This window comes from Pocillopora verrucosa, chromosome 1, assembly GCF_036669915.1.
Source record: "Pocillopora verrucosa isolate sample1 chromosome 1, ASM3666991v2, whole genome shotgun sequence".
Taxonomy (NCBI): domain Eukaryota; kingdom Metazoa; phylum Cnidaria; class Anthozoa; order Scleractinia; family Pocilloporidae; genus Pocillopora; species Pocillopora verrucosa.
Genome location: NC_089312.1, coordinates 30331715 through 30354928, shown reverse-complemented (window position 1 = coordinate 30354928; position 23214 = coordinate 30331715). Strand labels below are relative to the sequence as shown.

At 38.2% G+C, this 23214-nt stretch overlaps 1 protein-coding gene across 3 annotated transcripts; it reads right to left on the bottom strand.

The window, feature by feature from the left end:
- Positions 1–798: 798 nt before the first annotated feature.
- LOC131788180 (protein phosphatase 1 regulatory subunit 12A-like) lies at positions 799–21612 on the bottom strand. Of its 3 annotated transcripts, XM_059105248.2 has the most exons (17): positions 21323–21612; positions 20581–20711; positions 15503–15621; positions 12636–12740; positions 12113–12164; positions 11708–11852; positions 11003–11095; positions 10648–10706; positions 9607–9672; positions 8197–9118; positions 4452–4862; positions 3844–3972; positions 3650–3678; positions 3457–3493; positions 3225–3332; positions 3082–3132; positions 799–2653 (listed from the first exon to the last, which is right to left on the bottom strand). In XM_059105248.2, exons 1-17 carry the CDS (start codon positions 21587–21589, stop codon positions 2558–2560), a joined length of 2820 nt encoding a protein of 939 aa, XP_058961231.1. In that variant the 5' UTR covers positions 21590–21612; the 3' UTR covers positions 799–2557. The 3 variants fall into 3 exon arrangements, with proteins under 3 accessions (XP_058961231.1, XP_058961232.1, XP_058961234.1); XM_059105249.2 differs by lacking the exon at positions 9607–9672 and having other exon boundaries at positions 8197–9160; XM_059105251.2 differs by lacking the exon at positions 9607–9672.
- Positions 21613–23214: the final 1602 nt, after the last annotated feature.

The following is a 23214-nucleotide window of genomic DNA, read 5'->3' as shown; positions in this document are numbered from 1 at the left end:
TGATGTGAGTAGGACACCGGTATGTCATTTAATCAGTCAGGTGCAATTATCCCCAGGCGATCGATCCATAGATTAATTGCTGGATCAATAAATTGGTTAACCCTTCAACTCCCAAGGTCTCATTAGTAATTCTCTTTACTGTCTCCCATAGAGTTCTTGTGATGTTAGTTTGGAGAATTTGGTATTAGGTCAACTTGTTGTCCCCTAGTTGATATTTATCTTTATTCTCATCACTTGTCTTCTTGAAATTGTGTGGATATTGTGGGCAAAAATTATTTCTTGGTAACTCGCGGGGGTTAAAGGGTTAAAAGAATGATTGATTAAGCGAGACAATTGTCTAAGAACTTCTTTCTTTGATGACATCAAAGTACTTGGACACGCTGGCGGTACCAGTAACTCAACCATGAAAGGAAAACATGCACGAGGGCATTCGCACATAAATCACTGTGCAAATCATTCCTGATGCTTAGCACCCTCGTGCTCTAACCGCTTCAGATCTCGCTGACCCCCCTCACGTTATCGATAATGTGAATATGCCTTAAATTAAGTAGAGATGGTCCTGTTGCCTTACTCCCTTTTAATTTCAAGGTTTCTTTCATTCGACACCACCCAATTTTAACGACACATGGCAAACTCACCAATGAAGTCGTTTTATCCCTGGGTGCAAAAACTCACCCCTTACATTTCAACCAAAAATATTCAAAGAAAAAGTGGTTAAGGACAAAATCCTAGGAGAAGCAATAGTCCAACGCACCACAGTTGAGCAAACGTACGCAGAACTAACACGCCACACAAAACAAGATTTATAAGAGACTGGTATATTTATAGCAGTTAGGGTTCGTATTCAACACAGAACCAACAAAGAAGGGACAACTAATCAAATAAGATTAATTATTTTGTCCATAATCATGTAAAATAAAAGACAGAGAGCTACTCGTACAGCACTGTCGTACAAAGCTTGCCGCGCTAAAGTACAGAGACTGTGACCTGTTCAGACGTACAGGCCCTCGAGGCTCTGAGGAGGTAAAGCCAAGTTCTGACCCTTAATTGAAACAAAGTGGATTCCACTCATATAAGGAAGGATCGCCTCAGTCATTAATTTGAAGCCTGATTTACCGAAACGAGTTGACCGCCGTAACTTAGCGCAACATTCCGATCTGAAAAGTAAAGATAAAACTTTGATATTGCGGAGTACTTATGCCGAAGCAAGTTTCCAGGAATAACACCTGAAGTTGCCTGTGGATTCACAATCATGGCTCTACCTCGTTCCAGCAAGCGCATTAAGTTAAATTTCATACATTCAGTCGGACAAATAACACTCGTTCTTGCCTTATCCAAAAAAATGGACGGACAAACCTTCACGGATCTTGTTGCTAGATCATTAAACTAGTACTCTAGCTACAAGTCAGGCAACAAAGAATTTATGGCTACGGGATTCCGCCCGAACTTGCTCTTATTTCCCTGACTGCCCTAAAACCAATCACAGACTAGCACACTACCCTACCCTCCTGTGCAGCCGCCCCTTTGGCTGTCATGCAGTCAACCCATCCAAATGAAAAGCGGGCTGCGTGACGAGTCAAAAATCTACGATTGCGCAACTGAAGCAGCTCTAATTACGCTTAACCCTAACTAATTGAGATCACTGGAATTTATACGCACAATAACAACGATACAATATAATAAATGTTAATTTCAATACAATTATATTTGCGACGGCGCCAAACATTTTCTTTTTGAGATAACAGGTTCCTTTTGACTGCTATTAAATTCGTCTTTTCTTCTTCTTGTCTCTTGACTAATCTGTATTTGCTCTAAATCAAACACAGAATCGCGCGACATAGTCGAAAAGGCTCGTATTTGTATTTTTTTTTTCTTTCTTTCTTCCTACCAGAAGCAAGCACTGTTTGGTTTTATTGAATCGTCTATGCAAAAAGTCGTACAAAACTAAACTTTACTACAGTAGTTGAACCTTTAGCAATCGGATTGATTATCATTAATTTGTTATTCTTATTAATATCACTGAACCCTCAAGAGTGTAACAAAATAGAAAAGCTTCTAGCAGACAAAAAGTTCTGCGTAACTAATGAAAAGCACTTCGGCCGTTTAACTAGAATATACACTTATAGAAAACTGCATTAGAAATAAGCAGAACATGGGCTTTTTGAGGGAAGTTCACAAATTATTCAATTGTAAAATCGTATTTAATCTTCCTTTGCTTACTTTTGTGTACAACGTTGCAACTGATCTCCGTTATCTCTATTACTGACTCACGTCCAATTACAAAACATACACATACCTACATTACAACAAGGGAAAAAACGAACCCAACCAAGTCCTCATTATTGTACTATAGGCTGGCGGGGAAGGGAAGGCTTTTATCAAAATCCGACCTTCCCCTGCCACCCCTCCTTCCTAGCATAATTAAAGAACATCTAAGTTGTGGTCTCGTACTGAATAAATAGGTACAGTTTAAGACCAGGAAAGAGGGGTTATCACATATCGGCATTATCAAGTTCTAAATGTCTCTAGTTTGCCTTACTAACACCATGGTTGCCGGTCAAGTGGGAGGTCGTGATAACTTGCTTATAACACGGATTAAGGCACCGTTCTCGTCTTTCAGCCTTTGGTTGTCCGCTTTCAGGTCCGCTAGTTGCTATCGGAAATAAGGTCAAGTGATTAGCCACGAAAGCTGTCAAAAATCTGCCACTGCAGCAGACAAAAGTAAATTGACTGCGCATGAAGGGGTAGGGGAAGAGAGGGGAGAAGTTAATGGAAGACACCTCAGTAAATTGTGTGGTCAGCCATGAGGAATTTTTTAACACCTGGATGTGGTCATGGCATTCGCTCACGGTAACACTACCTCAGGTCTAAAAAATCTTCTGGTTAAGTCGCGACACAGTGGAAGCTTTTACAACATTATTATCTTTTCACGCCTTCTCTGCATACATACACCACACTGTTGGATAATGTTGGACATGTCACACCGATTTTTCAGACAAAAAGCAACAACTAAAATGAAAGCTACCACGATACAGAAAGATAACAACAAGCTAACATGAAGATACTACAAGACACACTTACCTTTAAGTCGTCCTCTACGTTTGAGTATTTTCTTTCAAGTTCCTCTTTTGCCTGCAAAAAAATGCCAACGATTAGACATGGTTTGCTTGTACACTTTCCTGTTACATGGTTCAAACTCAAAACAATTCAATACTATAACCTACTTGTAAGGCCTTTTCTAGTTTAACTTTGTATTCTTGAATTTCCAACTGTGCTACTTGTAATCTTTCCTTTAGCTTCTGAGGATCTGTTTCTGCTATGATGGTGTTAGCCTGATGGAGAAAAATACCAAAAATTGTATAGATATTTCTTAGTAATTGATTCTTTAACAGCTATGGCACTGGTAATAGGTATTTCGTTTTGAAGTCGGCACAAAAATAACTGAAAGGTTCTAACCTTGGAGGTCCCAAAGGGTCCTTTCGAATCAATGGTTCTACAAAAAGGAAAAGATGAGAAGTGTAATGAGTGAAAGCAGTTTACAAGCAGCAGGCTTCGGATACGCCTGTAATTGCATGAAAACAACGATTCAACCTTTCAGACAGCGCTGCACACGAACTACTACCCAATAAAAGACAAACTAGAATCGTACCTGCCAACTCTTATTCTATCCGTGGTGCTCTGTGAAAGGAGGAAACACGAGATGAGAATTGTTATTTTTATGAAGAGCCAATCGGCCGTGGCAATTTTGTCATCAAGTCCTGCTTCCGCTAATAACGGTTAGGAAGCGTGGTTAAACTTTACCCTGTGCCAGCTGTATACTTCTGTGCCACGCCCAACACATACCTTATACTCGTCGTGTCTGGTTTCTTGTGATCGTCTCCTGCTGGCCAAGGAGGCTTTCTCGTCATTTTCCTCATTTAGCTTTGTGTTCTTTTTTGGGTCTTTGGCCTCTTCAGTTTCTTCCTCGTCGCTCTGGAAAAACGACCGAGCGAAATGGTTAGGAGTTACAGTTTACAACAAGGCTGCTAAGTCTAAAGAAACGTAATTGTTTCGAATAAAAGCTGGACACCTTCCATTTACCCACGTGCTATACGATTCCTCTAACTCGATCTGAGAATTACTGATAGGAAGCAAAAACCTCGTTGAAATAGTTGAAATAAAGCTAAAATAATTTGACTATGATGCTTTTCCAATAGATCTTACGGGTTGGGAAAAAGAAGACAGTGGTTAGCTAAGGTGGCGTCCTATTCCAAAGTACGCTAAAAATACCCACCCCTACGCGGCGTTTATCTCCACTTATCCCTTCGCTCTGACAAAGGGCTAACACTTGAAAAGTCAGCTTTTTTTACTCTTTACGGTGGCCAATTTACTTTTTCAACTCAGTTGTTAACACTAAATAACCTGCTTTACTCTCCCACCGACGCAGCACCACAGTCTCTTTAGAAACTTACCCCCTTTATTCGTTTATCTCTTTGCCTCCTGGCCCTTCTTTTTTGCGCCGCAGCCGATGCAGAGGAGTCATCGTCTTCCTTTTCCTTCTCTTCCTTCTCTTTTTCTTTATCTTTTTCCCTGTCTTGCCTGGGGCGGCGATAACTTGGCATCTCAGTCTCGTTCTCCTTCTCCTTTTGTCGTTCCCTTTCCTTTTGTCGTTCTCTCTCCCTCTCTTGTTCTTTCTCCTTCTCCTTTTCTCGTTCCCTCTCTCGTTCCTTTTGTCGTCTCTTCCAATCCGGTATCTTAGCTTCTTCGTTCTTGTCCTCAACTGTTTCACTGGGTCTGCTCCGCCGGCTCAGGTACGTGTCAGCAGTTGAGGCTAGTCTCGTCGACTTCGTCTCTTCCTTAGAGTTCCGCCGCACAGACGTGTCCTACGACATGCAAAAACTAACAATGACAATGCTCTCTGGTAAAAAGTTTGGAAAAAAAAAAACCGAAAGAATCTTGATATCTCGATGAAGTTACAAATACAAAGGCAGGTGGTCAGAAACCAGAACTCAGGCCCAATGCTCGCCTGAACAGATAAGGAAGAGTATGGGTCAAACACATGAAGATTTCTTGACTACGACTGTTATTAGAGCAGCAACAAAACCCTTCTAACCGAAGTTTGCTATTCACCTGGTGGTTCAAAATAGTTGCTATTTAAGAACGCAGTTGTGAGTTACTACCCCTTACTTCTCTTTAAACAAAGTCTATATATCCTTGCCTCTCCCTTCCCCGTCTGGAAAAAAAAGTTAAAAACATTTTCGCGCGCGTGTAAAATACTACAATAAGTTCAAGGTAAAGACTAATGCCCTCACCGTGCTAAAAAAGTATGCTGACACTTGTAGATACTTAATGAAAAAGCACGACACTGTTCGTTAACATGTACGGCACATTTAACGCAACATTTGGACCAACATGGCTATTCTTACTCTAGAGACATATGAAGAAAACATCGTACCAAACAATATGATAAAAGAAAAAACAAGGAAAGTCTTGCAACAAGGGTTTGTATATAATTAACATTAATCATAGCGATGGTTGGAGCAGTGGAGTAAAACTGTTACATGAAGAATGTTTACTCTAGCCTTAATTCTGTAAGATATCATGAACCTTCAACAAAACTAAGTTAGAGGGAGTAAGTTTCACTGAAGGTCAAAGCGTAACAAAATCAAGTGGCGTCTGGACCAATTAGCAACATTCAGTTGACCACTAATTGAATATACCACCAGTAGGTAAATAACGACAACTCCAAAAAACAGGCTTTGGGACTAGAGCTTTGCCCCTAATGTACATATTTCAGAGGTTAAAACGCCCCCGGACGTCCAGCTCTGAGCTAGCGTTAAATTACCTGAACATGCTGATGAAAATCAGTAGGACAGCGAGGGTAGAATGTAGAAGGTAATTCAGCTGTTCTGAAATGGCCAGCAAATTAAACTTGTTCACTCACATTAAAATACGCTAACTGTAAAAGGAGGTACGCTTCATCGATTGTTTACCACCGAATCGCATCTGACTTATTGTAACTTCTGCTTTCCAAAAACAGAAGTAAATAATACCAGTATGAAGTTTACATTCCCTACGCGACTTGACATATTTGCCCTGCTGACAAGAACGTCAGATATTCGCCCTCACAATAGTTACGTCCAACATCTGGTCTTAAAAAGAATTACCCACCGCAAATCAATGAATTTCTACGGCCCTGCAGTCATCATTCGAAGACCTGACTTTAAAAACCGCGATTGGGCTCTCGCTCAAAACACCGAATATGTTTGTCAAGCTCTGACAGACGGGAGAGGTTCATTGTATGCAAAATGGGTGTGAATGAAATGCTAGAGATAACTTAACACAAAGCTAATTAACCACTTTAGAGCCGATTATTTACCCCTATCAGAGGCCCTATCTGGATAAATAATTTCTGACCTGTAACAAAAAATGCTGGCGGCTCGTATCTGAAGATATTAACAAAATAGCAATTTCATTTAGAGCTAATTTCAATCATCTTGAATAATAATGCACGCAAGAGCTTAGGAAATGCAACAGAACGCAATCTTAGACTATTAACGCCTCACCGAGAGGTACAGATGTTAAGATATTTGCTAGAATTAAAATAAAGAACCCGCAGGATATTAAACTTTCTGTTTCTCTATAGGCTATACACTTTATCCACGCTAGTGCCACCGGCGAATAAATACAATGTGTTGTTGATAATAGAGAAAAGAACTTTTGTAGTCAGCGCCGCGGCGAACATGAAATATGTCGGTCAATAGAAATTAATTCAGCTTGACTCTATCGCAATGAACACGTTGATGAAATTACTCTTCCCATTCTGCAAAGATTGCTCCTGAACACTTCATTCCGTCCGCAAGAAAAAGAGTGCTTTTCACCACAGGATGGTGAACAGATGATTAAACTAGGCCTAACCAGATCGATAGCAAATTCGGAATGCAAAATATCGACTGTTGACAAACAAGTACAATGAACGCAATTTTTTCCGATCGAGCGATGGTCGCTCAGGTCGGATTAACAGCCTAAGAACCAACCAAACAATAATTTCACTTCATAATCCCAACTAAAATACGACCGCTTTGAACCTTGGAGAATGCGTTACCTGAGTTCTTGACGTATAATTCTTTTGACTCCCATAGCTTGGTTGATCGAACCGACGAGTTAGGTACGACATGAGCGGAACTTCGTGATCACCCCTGGATCGCACAAACAACACTCTAGCGGGACAACTTCCAGCTCAGGCTGTGGAGCCACTAGTCTCCACAGTACACTACGCTGAACAACTAGAAGTCTGGCTCAAATTTCAGTTTCGCCATTTTTATTTCAATTGTTTTAAGCTCGACCAGAGAGGCTCCTATGAATAATTAATAGCTAGCCGGACTAATTAAAAGAGCAAACCTCCCCCACGCATTTAGCAAAGAACCCTTTGACAACCAGCATATAACGAGCCTCTTCGTGGCATTCTGTCAACACAATCAACAAGTAAATCCCTATGTTATCTTAAGTCGTTGCAACGATGCATACCTGCATGATCTACAGTAATTCAGCGCGTCGGCATGTTTACTCTGGTGTGGAATTTATGACAATACTGCTTGATTAAGTTGGCACGCCATTCGGTGAGGGTGCAGGCAATTCAACACCTTGCAAATTAGTCTGTTTCTAATCCCCGTCTATTCTTACACCTTTTGTCATAATGGTTTTTTATTCCTTCAAATTTTCATTCGTATTTAGCCAACAGAACAAATATTTAGACAACAAACAATAAAATTAGAAAGGAAAAAAGAAGGAGAGGGAACAAAAAAAGAGAGAAAGGAAAGAAATATATATTTTACAGGTTGTTACCTGAATCAAAAAACATTCTGAATGAAAAATAAGTATAATAGTACATTGCTTAGCGAGGTCAAACAAACCGCCCGAGGCTGAAAGGCTGAAAGGCAGAAACATGATACACAAAATAATATTAATAATAAAAATGATAATAATAATAATAATAATAAAAAATTTAAAAAAAATAAGGTTTACAAAGACGACAAGCCCTGTTGCGAGCCCTGTTGTTCACCAGCAATATCGTTGCATACTTGTCCTTTAATAATATAATGACGATAATAATAACAGTATTAATGACAATAGAACAGAAAAAACGACAATTACAGCGCTAAAGCAATGCGCGCCCTCTTGTTCATCAAAAATAATGCTGCATGCACGAAGTATTACCTTGTGTTCCTCTGCTCCCTTCCTGTGGGTCACATCATTACTCTTGCCATCTTCTCCGTTCATTTCATCACCTTCCTCATTTCCCCTTCCGCTATTTACTACATAAGAGGTACTCGCCCTCTCAGTGACCTTCCTGATCTGCCGTTTTGTTTTTGGAAGAGCGTCCTCGCTAGGTGTGGAGCTAATTACGCTCCGAGCCGCACTAGTTGTAGTTATGGTCGCATTACTCGTAGTATCCGCCGTAGTACGAGTTACGTTGCTCGCAACCCGTGTTTTAGTGTCTTCTTTACCATCACCCCTATCACCGAACCTTGGAGTCCTAGAGGGTTCAGTTTTTGAAACAAGTGAAGAAGGATTGTTTGCCTTCTTATCATTGTCTAGGAAAGGGGATTTCAGAAGCTTTGAGGTGCCTCCCACCGCTACTTTAGATGGCGCACTAACAGGCGCGCTCGGAAAACGCGACGACGCGGACGGTCGCGACGTAGAACTGGTTATACTTGTTCGCGTATCAGGTTTGACCGGCTCTTCTTCCTCCTCCTCTTCAGAGGACTCTTCAGTTTCACTGCCGGTTTCTTCCTCTGAGTCGGACTCATCCGCTGGTTTTTTAAGCGAATTAACCGCAGAATTAGCTGGGAGAGAATTGACCGTCGGTCTGGTCCTGGAAGTAACCGAGTTCACAGCTGGCTTCCCACCCCTCCCCTCTTCCTCTGAATCCTCTTCACTGGACTCTTCAGAGCTGTCCTCCGTATCGGATTCGGAACCACTGTCATCTTTGTTGAAACCGTCTGATTTCTCCTTCTCGTTTTCCTTGTCCTCTTTGGGCGAGTCGTCGAAACTCGGCGGTCTGGAGGTGCGGCTCTTAGGGGAGGTGGACAACTGCTCCTTGCTAGCTTCCATCTGTGCCCTCTCCTGATTGATGTCCCTGAGAAAAAGGTTTTGGTCCTTTATTCTTGTTATGGAGCTCCTATGAAATGAAGAAGCCACAGAAGTTGCATGAATAGAAGTCTTGCAGGACTGGCACCACAAACACCACGCACTGGAATTGATCTCTCTGCTTCTCGAGGATCAATCTGTGCTTGGTGTCCAAGAAACCGATTCTTTCGGAACAATTACGACGGATACACTGCGTTTCATTTTCAATCAAATTCATGCATTGTCATTCCGAGTTTCAGGAATTTGAATAATTGTTTTATTTAGTGCCAGTCCGCAAAGAAAGGAAGTCAAGAACACCAAGAGAGACCCACATGCAAAGAGTTACGCATCAAGTAGATGAGATAAGTGAAAGACGCAGCAAAGAAGATGAGCCCAAAGAGCAGTTTCACGTACAACAGCAAGCTTACTCGGTCTAGAGAAAGAAGCAGTGCAGCTCAAGAGAGTGTTAGTACAGTGTTAGTATCAACTTTTACATACAGTAGTCCAGGGTTGTTAGCAGGGGGTACATTACGCCGCAGTCTAGCTAGAGATGTTTCAGATAGACTGAAAAGGAAGGAAAAATAAATTATTTAAAAATTCAGTAACTATTACAGGGCTAAGGTAATGTTAGACCCGTTAATTTTCAAATTCAAAACGAACGAGCGAGTTAGGTCGTTCTTCAGAAACAGCTTAACATTGTAACTGACCAGAGTTTTCTACAATGTACAGTAACTGTTGACAAAGAGAGGGAACAATACTGTTGATATTAATGTTAGGCTCACAATTGTACCTATCCGCTGAGAAATAGACAACCCTGGTGTGGCGGGAGGGCAGGGGTGAGGAATACAACATTTGTTACAAAACATCAATGTAATATTAGGGCTGTTTGCCGAGCAATGTCAGCTAACTACAAAGGAAGAAAGCCTTCTTGACAGAACAGGATTTAAGAACAGCTGGACAAGTGTTTGGCTTAAAGCTTGCTCTGCTCCAGTAATCCAATAAATCATTTGCAAGCAAAGATTAAGTTTTGCTGTGAACAGAGGTTATTTATCGTTACGTCCCTTGGCTGGAAGAAAGCACTAAAAACAGAACATGCATATATTAGGCAAAAGTTACTTGCAACCGCACTGCTCAAGGTTGGCACCAAAAAGGAATAATAAAAGAAAGTATCAAACAATTCACTGTCAACATGCAGTTACAGAGTAGATCACAACAAACAGTTAAAAAAGGTCTGTTTGTCACAAAGAAATTTTCAGTGATGATGAATGATACCTTAGTGGGAGCTCATTGATTGAAGAGATCAAAGGAGAAATTAGCTAAATGTGGTTATTACATGTTCTTCCTTGATTAGTGTATAGATTTAATAGCAAAAACACACTGGGTTCTATTTGTCATTCTGTGAAAATTCTCAAGTAAAAAAAATACATTGTCCGAAATAACATAAATATTAATAACAACCCCTATTCCATAAAATAGCTGAATAAGGTGAGCTAAACAATTTTAACACAAGACATGACATCTGCAAACACTAACACTAACCGTCTTTTTAAGGGAGCTGGTCCAGATTCCATATTGCTTTTAATGACTGGTGTTGTTGACTGTTGAAGGGAAACAGTAACACTTACTGTATGAGGAATGCTATGCCAACAAAAATAAGTCAGGAGAGTGGATATACTCAAACCAAATCTATTGCTGTCTGACCTTTAACTCACCCTGTCTAGTCAATTCTTAATCGTACAACTTGACCTACACTGACAATTTCTTGGAGGTAATCAGAGCAACCACTCAATTACTCTTTAATTTGTTAAATGTTTCCTTACATGCTATACGCTTATCAAAGCACATCACAGCTTCCATAATGAGCACAAATACATAAACAAGTCACCCTACTTACCGCATTGATCTTTGGCTTATCCTTTTGCCTTTTCTTAAGCTCTTCCAGCATTTTAACCATGTCCGGTTCTGCCAGGTCGATAGGTGTTGAACCCTACGGATGCATCAGTAAGAGCTACAAAACTTTCAACTTGCTTGCCTACCCATCTTACATATGGACAGACAAAAAGAGAGACTGATTTACTAACTGTCTGGACAACTCAAAGACTGCCTGACAGATTGACTCAATCCCAAACAGACAAGCATAAAGCCAGACAGAGTTCATTGACTGTCTGACTTGCTGAGTCTAAAAATGTTAACCATGCATATTACATGCTACACGATAGTGGAAACAGTAAGGAATGTGATTCAATTCTTACAGGTCAATTGAGTACTCACCAGTCACAAAAAAGGTTAAAGACCAACGAGAAAACCTCAAAACCACAGAGTAACTGCCTTTTCTGTTTGTAATTTAGTTTTCTGAGGTCTAATTGGCTTTTTCTTTGAAACCCTATAATATTCCATACACATTTCTCACAATCACGGTTTTCTGAATTTCAAAGCAACATCATCTTTACAATTAAAAGATGGCAATCAAAGAGAAATGTATACTGATCATGCTTAATTAAGAGCAGACACTGAAGACTGTAAAAGGTGAGGATATTTTGGTATTGATTTAATGGTTACTAGAACACATGTATACATGTACATCTCTTGAACATCTTACCGCATTACTCCTAGCACTAAAGTTGGCTCCATGATCAGCGAGTACTTCGCATGCATCACTTTGCCCCCAGTGAACTGCTGCATGTAATGGCGTCCAGCCATCATTGTCCTTAGCATTGATGTCAACACCAAGTTGAAGTAAAAGACTGAGGAAAAACACAGATCATTCGTTATAGGACAGGCAAGAGTGAAAGGAAAACTAATTAATTAAAAGTACTGTGTACAAGTATGTCACTGACAGAATGTCATGAATTTGCTAATTAACATTATTATGTACCATGAAAGTGAATGGTGTGTTTTTAGTGTGGTTTTTGTACAATTCACCTCTATGCAACTGCCTATTAAACCTTTAGCAGCTTATGCAAAAAGTTATTGAAACTCCTGCCTAAGTGGCCAGCCAACCTACCTAATAACTTGTATATAACCTTTCGATGCAGCAACATGTAATGCTGAAGCACCTAAAGAGAAAAACATTAGTCTTAGCATGCTTAAACTGCAACTCTTATGTACTACTTCAATACCGCTCAGATATATATTAATAAAATGCATAGATGTGCCCTGATCAACTCAGCAAAAAGGAATGCATTCCACAAAGGCAAAGACCCCAAACAACAGGCAAATGTTTTTTTATAACAGTTTATAAAACATACATGTAAAGGGCATATAAAAGAACTAGCTAATGCAAATTGATCAAAACCACAGACAGTCCTCTAATGGACAACAATAACTTCAAAAAGTCTTCAAATGACAAGGAAATCTTGACCATCAGTTTTACCTGACATAGTTGGGAACTTTTCGTCACCTTAATCTGATGAACCCCCCCCCCTCCCTTTCTTCCTTAAGGACAACTGTATTGTTTGATGAATAAAGCCTAAGGGGTTTGGATTACCTTTTCACTTAGAAGTAAAAACGTTGTGCCATAACTTCACCTGATCTATCTTTAATTTCATTTATTGTTCTACCATTCATCCAACTCTGAGCATCTTCTAACATTATTCTCTCCTCTTTACTTCTTGCTTCTTCAACATCAATTCCTGAAGGCATAAGATGAAAATTTATTTTCATCACAATAAAAAAAAAATTTACAGGCCAAAACAAAACTAACATCAGACTCCCACAATCTTTACAATAGATATTTAAAATGCTGCCCACTGTGGGACTTCCTTCATGTCATAGTTGGGCAGTCAATCAGTTGTGCTGTGGTGGAGGTGCTTGTAGTCTTCCTAATCTGTCACTTATTGGCTGATCACAACAACTTCAGAACCATCAGGCTGCTGGTACAGTAGTTAACCCTTCAACTCCAATAAGTAATTCACATGAAACTTCTCCCTTTTAATATCCATGCATCATCATCAAAAAGGTAAGAATACTCAGACTTATCAGGAAGAAGTTGTTTTTCTTGATCTAACACCAAATTCTTGCAACTAATTTACAAGGAAATGTAAAAGCAGCTAGAGGAGAGAATTACCAATCAGATCTTGAGAGTTAAAGGGCTAAAATAATCAAAAGTTTTAAGGTAATAAAGCCATATGAGTAAAGACTTGGACCTCAAATTTTAATTCATTAGTTTAATTCACTAGTTACCAATACCACTGAGCTACAAGGTTAGCTTTCCATCATTAACATCTTACAGCTTAATAAACAGACTTTATATATGTATTAACCACATGACAAAGCTGGAAAATAAGAGAAATACCTCATGTGGGGCCAAAAAACTCTACATGTATCTACATGTACACTTATGCCACATCAATTTTTTTAATGGTTGTATACTGTACATACTTTTTGTTGTTGTAAAATATACAAGTTGTATCAGGTGAGTCTCTAACTGTTACTGACTGTACTGTACTTGTATTACTGACTGTACCTCCCCTCCTCCAGAAAAAATCTTAATTTTTGCAGTCAACATGAACAGTTATTGACTTATGCCATGGAAAGAGAAAATCAGTTTAAGATACCTTGGAGTTTGTGAGAGCAGAGAGCAAATATTGAAACTTCACTGTTAAAGAAATGGCCACATGTTCAAGTTAGTGCAAAGTGAAAGTTTGACACAGTTTGAGCCCACATACTGTTGTTGCACTGTTGAGTATTTTGGTGGTTCTGTGAGAATGTAATCATAGATGGTAAAAAGGCATTTCCTACACTCCTACACTTTTTAGAGTGAAACATGGCAGCACCAAATCTAGTGGAGTGTTCTATTAGCTTCAACAGCCAACTGGCCAAACTCCAAAAATATAATTTTCCATTTTGCACACGCAATGGCGATATGATAAGGGATAACTGCAAAAAGCTGACTGGAAGTTTTGCTAAACAGCAATTGAAGGATTGTTTAAGGGAATATGAATCATTTTAACAAGACAGGGGTTAAGAACTAGCAAGGTAATGCAATCAACCATGTACAGGGGTTCCTGAATATTGCTAATCACTACACCGCAAAATCAAAAGGTCGAAGATGTCAGCCCCTCCCCTGCCCTGCCCTACCCTAATAGTAAATCTCATCAAATACATTTTCAAAGATCCCTTTAGGAAATATCTCCAAATTAACAAAACATTTGGTGGAGAATGAAAATGCACGACACATTTTTTAGGCTCCAAAAGTTGAGCCAGGAAATAAAAACTCTGAAAACTTATGACTTGCAATAATAGAACAAATCCAAGGACTTAACTGATATATACAAGAAGATAAAAGAAAAGAATCCAGACGCATGACTGTATGAGACAAGGAAGGTCAAGCTTTTTGGCAGAATGTGTAATTTGATAGTAAATTAGGACAGCATATAATTTTTGTCTGATTTACTTCAGCCATGATGCCGACTACATCTTTTGTTTATTTCAAACCCATCACCAAATATTATGACATGCAGTAACAAGGGAAAATAAAACTCAAAACAGGAACAAAATTGAGCTCTGATTTATGTACCTACATTGATACCCTGATGTGCTAAAAAGTGAAAGAGGAGATCAGTATTGCACCACAAGGGTGCTCTTTGAGATCTACATTTATTCAAAATCTCAACCAACAATTCTACCTCATGTTATCTCTTGAGTAATATTTTCACAAAAACAAATACCTCCATGATAAAGTTGTCCAAAACATTTGATTCCCACCATGGCAACCTACTCAGAGCACTAAACATTTAAACTTGTCTTGAATACCTCAATCAATAAATCTCAATACCAAAATTTGCTTTTACTTTCAAAAAGAGCGAACTAAGGTAAATTCCCTCCTTCTCCGAAGTAATTTTGCTTTGACACAGGCTGGTGACAAAGGGAAAAGTTATCAAAGTAGAGAACATACTATCAATCATGCAAAATGCGAGCAAAAATTTAAAGCCAAAAAAACAAATTGGGGCTTTGAAAGAGACATGGAATCTTGGGACACTAATCATTAAAAAGAACTGGCAGGCTACAGGTAGTCCAGTTTAGAGAATTAATAGGCCAATTCTTAAATTCCAGAGATTAATAAAAATGAAACTTTGTAAAATTACAAAAGAGTTTTCAAAATTTGTTTTATTATTTTTCCATTGAAAAGACTGAGCAGACAATCTTACTAATGGCAGGTTAACTAATCATTACAGTAGAACCCAGTCTAGTCAAACACAGTGTACTTGAATAGATTAAGAAAATAGAGCTTGATTCTATCATCAGCATGGGACCAAGGAAATAACTGAGCCCCCTTCCCCCAAAGAAAGAATAGAGCTCCAGACCATTAGGTTTCATGCTATGACAATATGCCATTGCACCAAAGAGTCTCAACTTTGAGATGGAAGAAATACTTTCTTTCGTAACTACATACCTAATCTTTCAATTTCTTCTGTTAAAAGATCCTCCATGTCATCTTCCTCTGCAAGATCCAGTGGTAATTCCCCTTCATTATTAACAGCTGCCACATCTGCTCCATGATCAAGTAAACATCTACAAATCAACAAAACAGAATCATGTTTTGAGTGTACATGAAGGAGAAACACTTTCAGTACTAAGTTTGCAACTTATAATTCTATAAAATAATCAAAACCTGAAGAAAAATAATGCCTGAAATTTAGTCTTAAGGCCTTCACTCTCCTTGTAAAATACTCTTGGCAGCCAACCAGCAGAGTTTTTCCCTCAATGTTCCAGAGAGGAGCATATGGGAAAAGAAAACAGAATAGAGAAAAAAAATTGATTTGTTATCAATATGTATGGATACTTAGGCTTGCCTTGCCTGGAAAACTTGATAAAGAAAATCAACTTTCTTATTAAAACCTTAGATTGCTTTTCCCTAATTTAATCATAATGTGAAATATAAGAATATCTACACCGTGTTATTTTGGAATGTCTTTCTGTGACTTGACTTTAAGGCATAAGAAACATTTCTGTGATATTTATGAAACCCTCACACTGGCCTCTCCACCATCCTTTCATGTTTTGAGACACAAAAGTAGGACTATCCCTCCGGAAGAATCAGAGTGTTTATCAAGCTCTGGAGATCAGTAAATTCTTTGACTTTCCTGCATAATCATCCACCTATATTTAAATTGCCTGATTTTTTAACAGAAGTCAAGGGGTGAGATGTCGTTATTCCTGTGTCATTTAACACTTTTCCTCAGTGACTAATTACCAAATGAAAACTCTGCCAACAAAGTACTCTCAGCACAAGAGTGGAACATCCTTCCTATACCAGTCAATAATCCCTCGAAAGAGGGTCTCTGAGCTATGCTACAATTGCAATTTGTTCCCTCTGATTTATAGAAACATATGCACATACAATGATCATGTCTGTCTCTGTAATCAGATCAAAAGTTAGGCGATTAAAAACAATACAGGTTAATGAGTGTACACTAAGTCAAGCCAAAGTTATACTAATCTTAAATTTTTTACTTTGTTGCCAGGAAACATTTTTGAGAATGTAAAATCCTCTATGAACAATTCTGGGAGTTTGAAAGTGTGATACCCTAAAAATAAGAATTCCAGCAACTAAGGAAAAGGTACATGTATTTCCAAACACTTTCCAAACCTGTGTGAATTCAAAAGGTTCTCTGAGAGAGATGAATCAAGATGAAAGGAGTTAACCTTGAGTGCTTTTGTTATTGTAGTTAGAAAAAGAACAACACATACATATAATATCATATGAAGTTAACACTCAAAATGAAACAAAAGCCAAATCCTGTAAAAATTGTGGAAACACTTTTTCAGCGCAACTGTTATCATAAAAATTATCACAGATACCATACATTTACATATAATGCAACCTTTGTGGAGTGACATTATTCAAGAAAATTATTCATTTTTTCACCATTTACCTGGAATTTTTACCCTGTTCTAAATGTTGGTGTCTGTTAAAAGTGATTTTAGTTTAAATTTCTTCCAATCAAAGAATAAACTCCTCATAATTTTATTTCCCTTTGTTTTTATATCCCTGGCAAAAACAATTGTTTATTTTCCAACAGATAACCACTAAGTATTATATAACTTAACATAGCTTCTGAGTACATGTATATATTGGCTCAAAATATCAATATCACTTTTTTTTCCTTTAATTAGAGCTATTCGAGAAAATTCCAAGGTACTGCTGCACACTACCTCTGTCCATTCCCTACAACTTTAATTCTAGATTAAACCTCAGTTTTATCCACAGATTTTTACAAATGGCAGATACTGGCATTCTAAATACTGCCTAATCCATCTTTGGCAACCACTGACACAAAAAGTCATTTAAATCATTAATTACATGCCAGCATATAAAATCTGAAACTGTGTACTTCAGATACAAAATTCCTAATAAGCTGATTAGGCCTCAAAAGAATAAAAAAAAATCGCAGGAGCTGTTCACTGGTATGAAAAATCAGGAGGATACATGTAGTGTTCTTACCAAACTGTAAAACACTCCAGAGGAAAAAATCCTCAAACAGTTGAGCATAAGGATACTAGTTTGTAGTTTAATTATCTCTTGGTAACGTAAAATAAAAAGAATCCCTTTTGTAATTTTTCAGGTCAGTTATCCTATGTAGAAGAAAGAAGACTTAAAAATTTGGTAAGAATATCTGCAACACCTATGAGCAAACTGTGATCGTATTTACTTCATTTTGAGGACATCTTCAAATAATCAGCCATCAAATACTACCTTTTACACAATATACATTTTAATAAAGGGTTTTTAGGAACTGAACTTCATCTTAAAATTTTCAGAAAAACGGTAAGACCCCAGGTGGAAAAAGCCAATGTGATAGCACCCATTGTACACAACTGCTTAGAATGATTAGTGTGAAAAACTTGATTTTTAAAATAGCTATACTGCATTAGCTGGTTATGGAAATACTTGGAACTGAAAGAAAGTATCTTTAAGACGGTGAACCTCACATAATTCAATGTAGAATACATTACCGAGATGATGATATATATCAACTCTAAATGTTAAAGCACAGATCTGTCTACCTCTTGGCAATGCCTCTTTACTCCAGAACTTAAAGAAAAAAAGAACCTGTATGCATGGATTACCACTTGTATTAATTCATGGATGAACTTCAATTTAGTGAAACATATATATATTTCTTTTAACATTCAACATTATCTACAGGCCTGGTAACCATGAATGGTGATCCAATATACAGATACCATCCTTTTTTTAAAGTTAACTTCTCCTAATTTTAATTATACATGTGGTTTTTATATGTGGTTTTTTCATGTAAAAAATGAAAAAATCTGCCTCAAAGTTGATAGATCAGGACAACTTTATCTGCCTAAACAAAACTATTGTTATAAATAGAGTCTCAGTTTAAATATTGAACTGGAAGTAAACAATTAAAACACTTCCAACTTAATGACTTTACTTATTGCATTCAACTGATAACATGACTTGTTTTAATTATTTTCTCTATTGGTCTACTTGGTCTGCTTGAAATCTGTTGCTCTAAGCCAAAAATTTAAGTCCATGCAGCAAAAGTACAAGATTTCAGAAATGTTACAACCTTGAAACACAATTGCTACATAACTCCTTTCAAAATGAAACTTTTTTGAGAAAATCATTGTGTGATAATTTTCATTTCAGTCAATCCAGACTGTGAGGAAAACCACATATTTTCAAAATCAAAATGATGAAAATTTGTTTAAAAAATTATTCATTGCAACATAGGGAGATATTTACAACCAAATTTAAGTATCAATAATCAAAACCTGGATATCCAAAATTAAATACAACTATTAAATACAAAAATGATGTTAAAATGAATAATATATACTGCTTGACCCTGTTACATCGAACTGGAAAACTTTTGAATAAATAAAACTTACTTGAAATTTCATAAAAGGTGTTATGATTATGTTTGAGCTGATTATGTAGACATGAGATCAAGTGCACCAAAGGATGAATAGTACTCAGTTCAAAGTAACACTGGTAAACACTGAGAAAAGAAAATGACGTATTGTGCATGTGTGTTTTGACGAAAATAAATACCACTACTAAAGGTTCAGTAATAAAAGTGCAAATAGTTTCAAACATGAACAACAACGGGAAAGCAATTGATTCAAAAAGGTCTTCCGTAGAAACAAACTAATTTGCTGAGGTTGATTCGGTGTGCCAGGAAACCAACAGTTATTTTTGTCCATTACAAATATTTGTTTCGTGTAACTTGGATGTTAGTTATAGAGTAAGAGTAAACACCATGAACCACGAGGTATCAAGGTTTATGATCTAAGACAATATGCTCTATCCCACAAAGTTTCACTCGTAGTAGGCACGCTGTTTCCGGAATAATTGGATTTCTCTATAAAAATATTTCACCGCCGAAGTTACAATTGAAAGTTTCTTATCAACAAACTCTGCAAAACCAGCCTTGAACAAAAACTGTATGATTTTCGGAAGCGAACAGCTCGAAACTTGTGTCTAACTCACTCATGAAATTATACATAACAGAAGATTTGACCCAAGATAAATGAGCCACGATAGGAGTGCACAAGCTGTGTTTTAAATTTCCACAGTGCATGATTCCGAAAATAGTCTGGTCGATTTTCCAGTTGTAACTGAGAATAAGAATGACTTAAAATTCACACGGATTTGCATGGTCGGTTGGTAGATCTTGAAACTACAAGTCTCCACAAGTGAGTGTACATGGTTTCGTACTATGCAAGTCACGCTTTTAATTTGACCATCTCGCAACCACTCAAAAATTGTTACAACACTTGGTTAAAGTGAAACGTAAAGGCCACTTGAATATAAATTTCAAGAGCGTCAAAGTCTAAATCTCTAAAATTATAAATGAAAAATAAAACGACTACATCAAAGCAAGTTTTAATGAATTTAAGCCACAGCGACTTACACACACATACATACTTCTGAAGATATAAACGACTGATCTAGTATCCTTCTTAAGAAAAACATTGCTTAGAACATTTCCGTACCGCACCACGGAAAAGACAACAAAAGATTAAAGGAAAAACTACAGACAAGGTCAAAAAACGAACGCCAGGGATACAGCACTTCAAAGGTATTTCATACAACCTCGGCCATTCGATATAAATTTTCCGACTGACAAGAGATTCTAATCGATTGAAGAGTAATTTTATTATGACCTCTCTTCTTTGGTAGGAGAAAGGTTTATCGCCTTCTTTCAGCTTGGAAAAGCCTCAAAGCAAAATCACAAATATACCTCAGCGATTCAGACCTCACAAACCTCACACACTGAAGAAGAAGCCTCTAAAATTTGCACCGAGTTCCTTGCATGTTTTGAAACGCGATACAAATTTGGAACTGACACAGACCACAGATTTAGGCTAGTTGTGTTAAATGTGAATGAAATGCCGCTAACAATAAAAGCTTCTCAACAAGCCCAGTTCAAACCTAATGCCAGGCCGGTTTTAGAGAAGATTACAATGAAATGTATAAAGCAAACACAAACTCACTGTGCTATTTCAACGCTCCCACAACTGGCTGCAGCGTGTAAGGCCGACCAGCCTTCGTTGTCTCGTACGTCCAATCGGGCTCCATGATCGACCAAAAATTCAACGAGATCACAACTTTCGTCGATGCAAGCCTGAAGAACACAAACAACAGTTAAAAGCCTACATTACTACGAACAGATGTAAATATACACGACGGAAAGTGATTAGTTTGAAAATCACTTGAATACCCCGAAATACTAGGTTGCCTTCGGCTTTAAGCTGCTCACTTGAAGGCATACGAGACAAGAAATGATAAGGAATGTTTCGGCTGGAAGAGTTTATATCACAAGGATAAAAAACACTGAAATTGTTGAGAGGAATATACAGAGATTGGTTGTGATTTAGAGCTTAGAAATCGACATAAATTTCCTTGTAACCATTTGGACTTGGTCTTAATAGTTCGAGGCGTCAACAAGCATTTTGAGAATTGCCTGGCCAAAAAATAACTGCCAGGGTTATAACTGATTTAATGCCTAACTTTGGTCAAGTAAGAATTCAAAGGAATCAGCACCGAGAAGTTTAGCTTTCCCGAAGCAAGCTCTGTAATCACTCGATGTTTTAAGGAGCGAGTGATTCCTTAATTAGGCTATTGTTTTGGGTTCTGCCTAGGACCCCGGACCTGGTCTACAAAACCTTCTCGCACAAGCTACTCTTGCTTCAAATATAATTTTTCTATCTCTGGCAGGAATGTCAGATACCTTACCTGATGTAACGCAGTAAGTCCATCGACATTTTGGTGATTTATATCTGCGCCTTTGGCCAGAAGTTTCTTCACCTCCTCCACGTCACCGCTCGATACCGCCGAAAGGAACACAGTTCCGAGCGAAAATTGAATTTTGGTCTTCTTTCTAGACCTGTCCGCAGATTCTAAGGCTGTCTCGCTTTTATTCCATCTTTTTAAGGATTCTTGACGCTTCTGTAAAGCATTACTTGCCCTAGAGCTTTGGCCACCCGTAAAAGGGTCCGCCATCTTCCCATGACGTTACACACCGACCAGCCCGAGGACCGAGCATGAGGCCACGTGACCAGATCGTAGGTGAGATGAGAACCAATGACGACTCTTAAGAATTGTCAATAACGCTACCTAGCAACCGTGACGTCACTTAAGAGCAAGCGTCAACTTGAAAGTCACAGATTTTCTTATCTTCAAATGATAACAAAGCAAAATTGAAATATATTCTAGAATCCATTTATAATAAATTTTTCCAAACTATCTTTAAACGTTTTAGCGAAGTAAATTAGTATTAACAGGTCCACACAATTTTTTTCAGTCTCCCCCTTCAATTTTCTGGAAAAGAAAACAAAAGCTCTCACATCTATATATATATGTTACAAGAACCCTGAAAGTTGTATTTCACCAGTCTCTATGGTTAAATAGTGTGATTTAAAATTATTATTCATACGACAAGTATTGTGTAGAGTCCTTGCCTTTTTTCAGTATGCATGTATTTATCTGCCCTCTTCGCTTAAATTGACATAACATCGACATGGCGAGCATTTCAAGAAAATTCCAACCGGAAAACTGAATGGAATTCCTTCCTCCCTCTCGACTCATTTCCACTGCACATTTCAGCGGGAATTTGCCAGTATCCATTGTACAACTGAGTCAATGGGTCAAGTTGATCACTTTCCATATTAGGAATGCGCTCAAGGGGCCTATTAAGTGTGGATAACAGAAGTTTAGCGTGAATTGGATGGAGCTTCTGTTGCTGTCCTTCAATTACGAGGGTGCCGGCATCAAACTTTAATTAGAAAAATACCCCTACTTCGGAGTTTACATTCCGCGGATACCAAAACCGGGTGCATCGCTGCAAACAATTTATTTACGATTGAAGACGGTTTCGCAGAACGAAAGCCCAGGTGAATTTGTCATTTTCAAGCACTGAACATGGCCTAATCCGGGATACTTGCCGACCGTCCGGAATATGGAAGCTCGCGTTCCTCAAGGAAAAAATATTCGGCGTGTAATTCTTTGTTAGAACATTGCAAATATTCGTGTGTGAGTCGCTTTTCTTCCTTCTTAAGAATGTTTGAAATCGTTAGCATAAAAGAAGCTTAGTTCGCTGTAGTTATTGACAGTGAATGAGGTACATTTTAAACATTCCCAACATGTTTGTCACGTTTAGGACAGCGGTCGCTTCATCTAATCAAACAATCAGGTCTCTCGCGAAGGAATGTGTTTTATTTAACAACCCTCCATGTGTATACACTTTGTTATGAGAACAAACACGGCTTGACAGCCAACAGACTTCAGTGAAAGAAAGCTAAATATTGAGTTATTTTTTAATATATCCTATGCCACGGTACTGTTAGCTAAAATAAAAAAAATTTGCTTGACTAGATCTTTGGTATGGTGGATTGACTGGATAACTGAGTAGAACATATCCATGAATATCGGCGTCAGTCAGTTCATGGCCTTGACCTCCTTGCTTCAAATCACCAGGTTATATTTGATAACTATCGCAGACCAACCGGCCTGAGTCTACGAAAAGCCGCAGTTAGCCTGTCACAGTCAAATCATACTCACAGAAGCAGAAGAATCAACTCTAGGTGTGCTAGAAGTCATTACTAAAGGACGGAATGAGATTAAAATAA

Coding starts and splice junctions, on each gene's coding strand:
- LOC131788180 (XM_059105248.2), bottom strand. CDS start 21,589: ATGGCGGACCCTTTTACGGGTGGCCAAAGCTCTAGGGCAAGTAATGCT. Junction 9,673..10,647: donor CCAGCTCCCTTAAAAAGACG/GTTAGTGTTAGT, acceptor CTTCCTTTTCAG/TCTATCTGAAACATCTCTAG. Junction 3,333..3,456: donor GACCCTTTGGGACCTCCAAG/GTTAGAACCTTT, acceptor TTTCTCCATCAG/GCTAACACCATCATAGCAGA.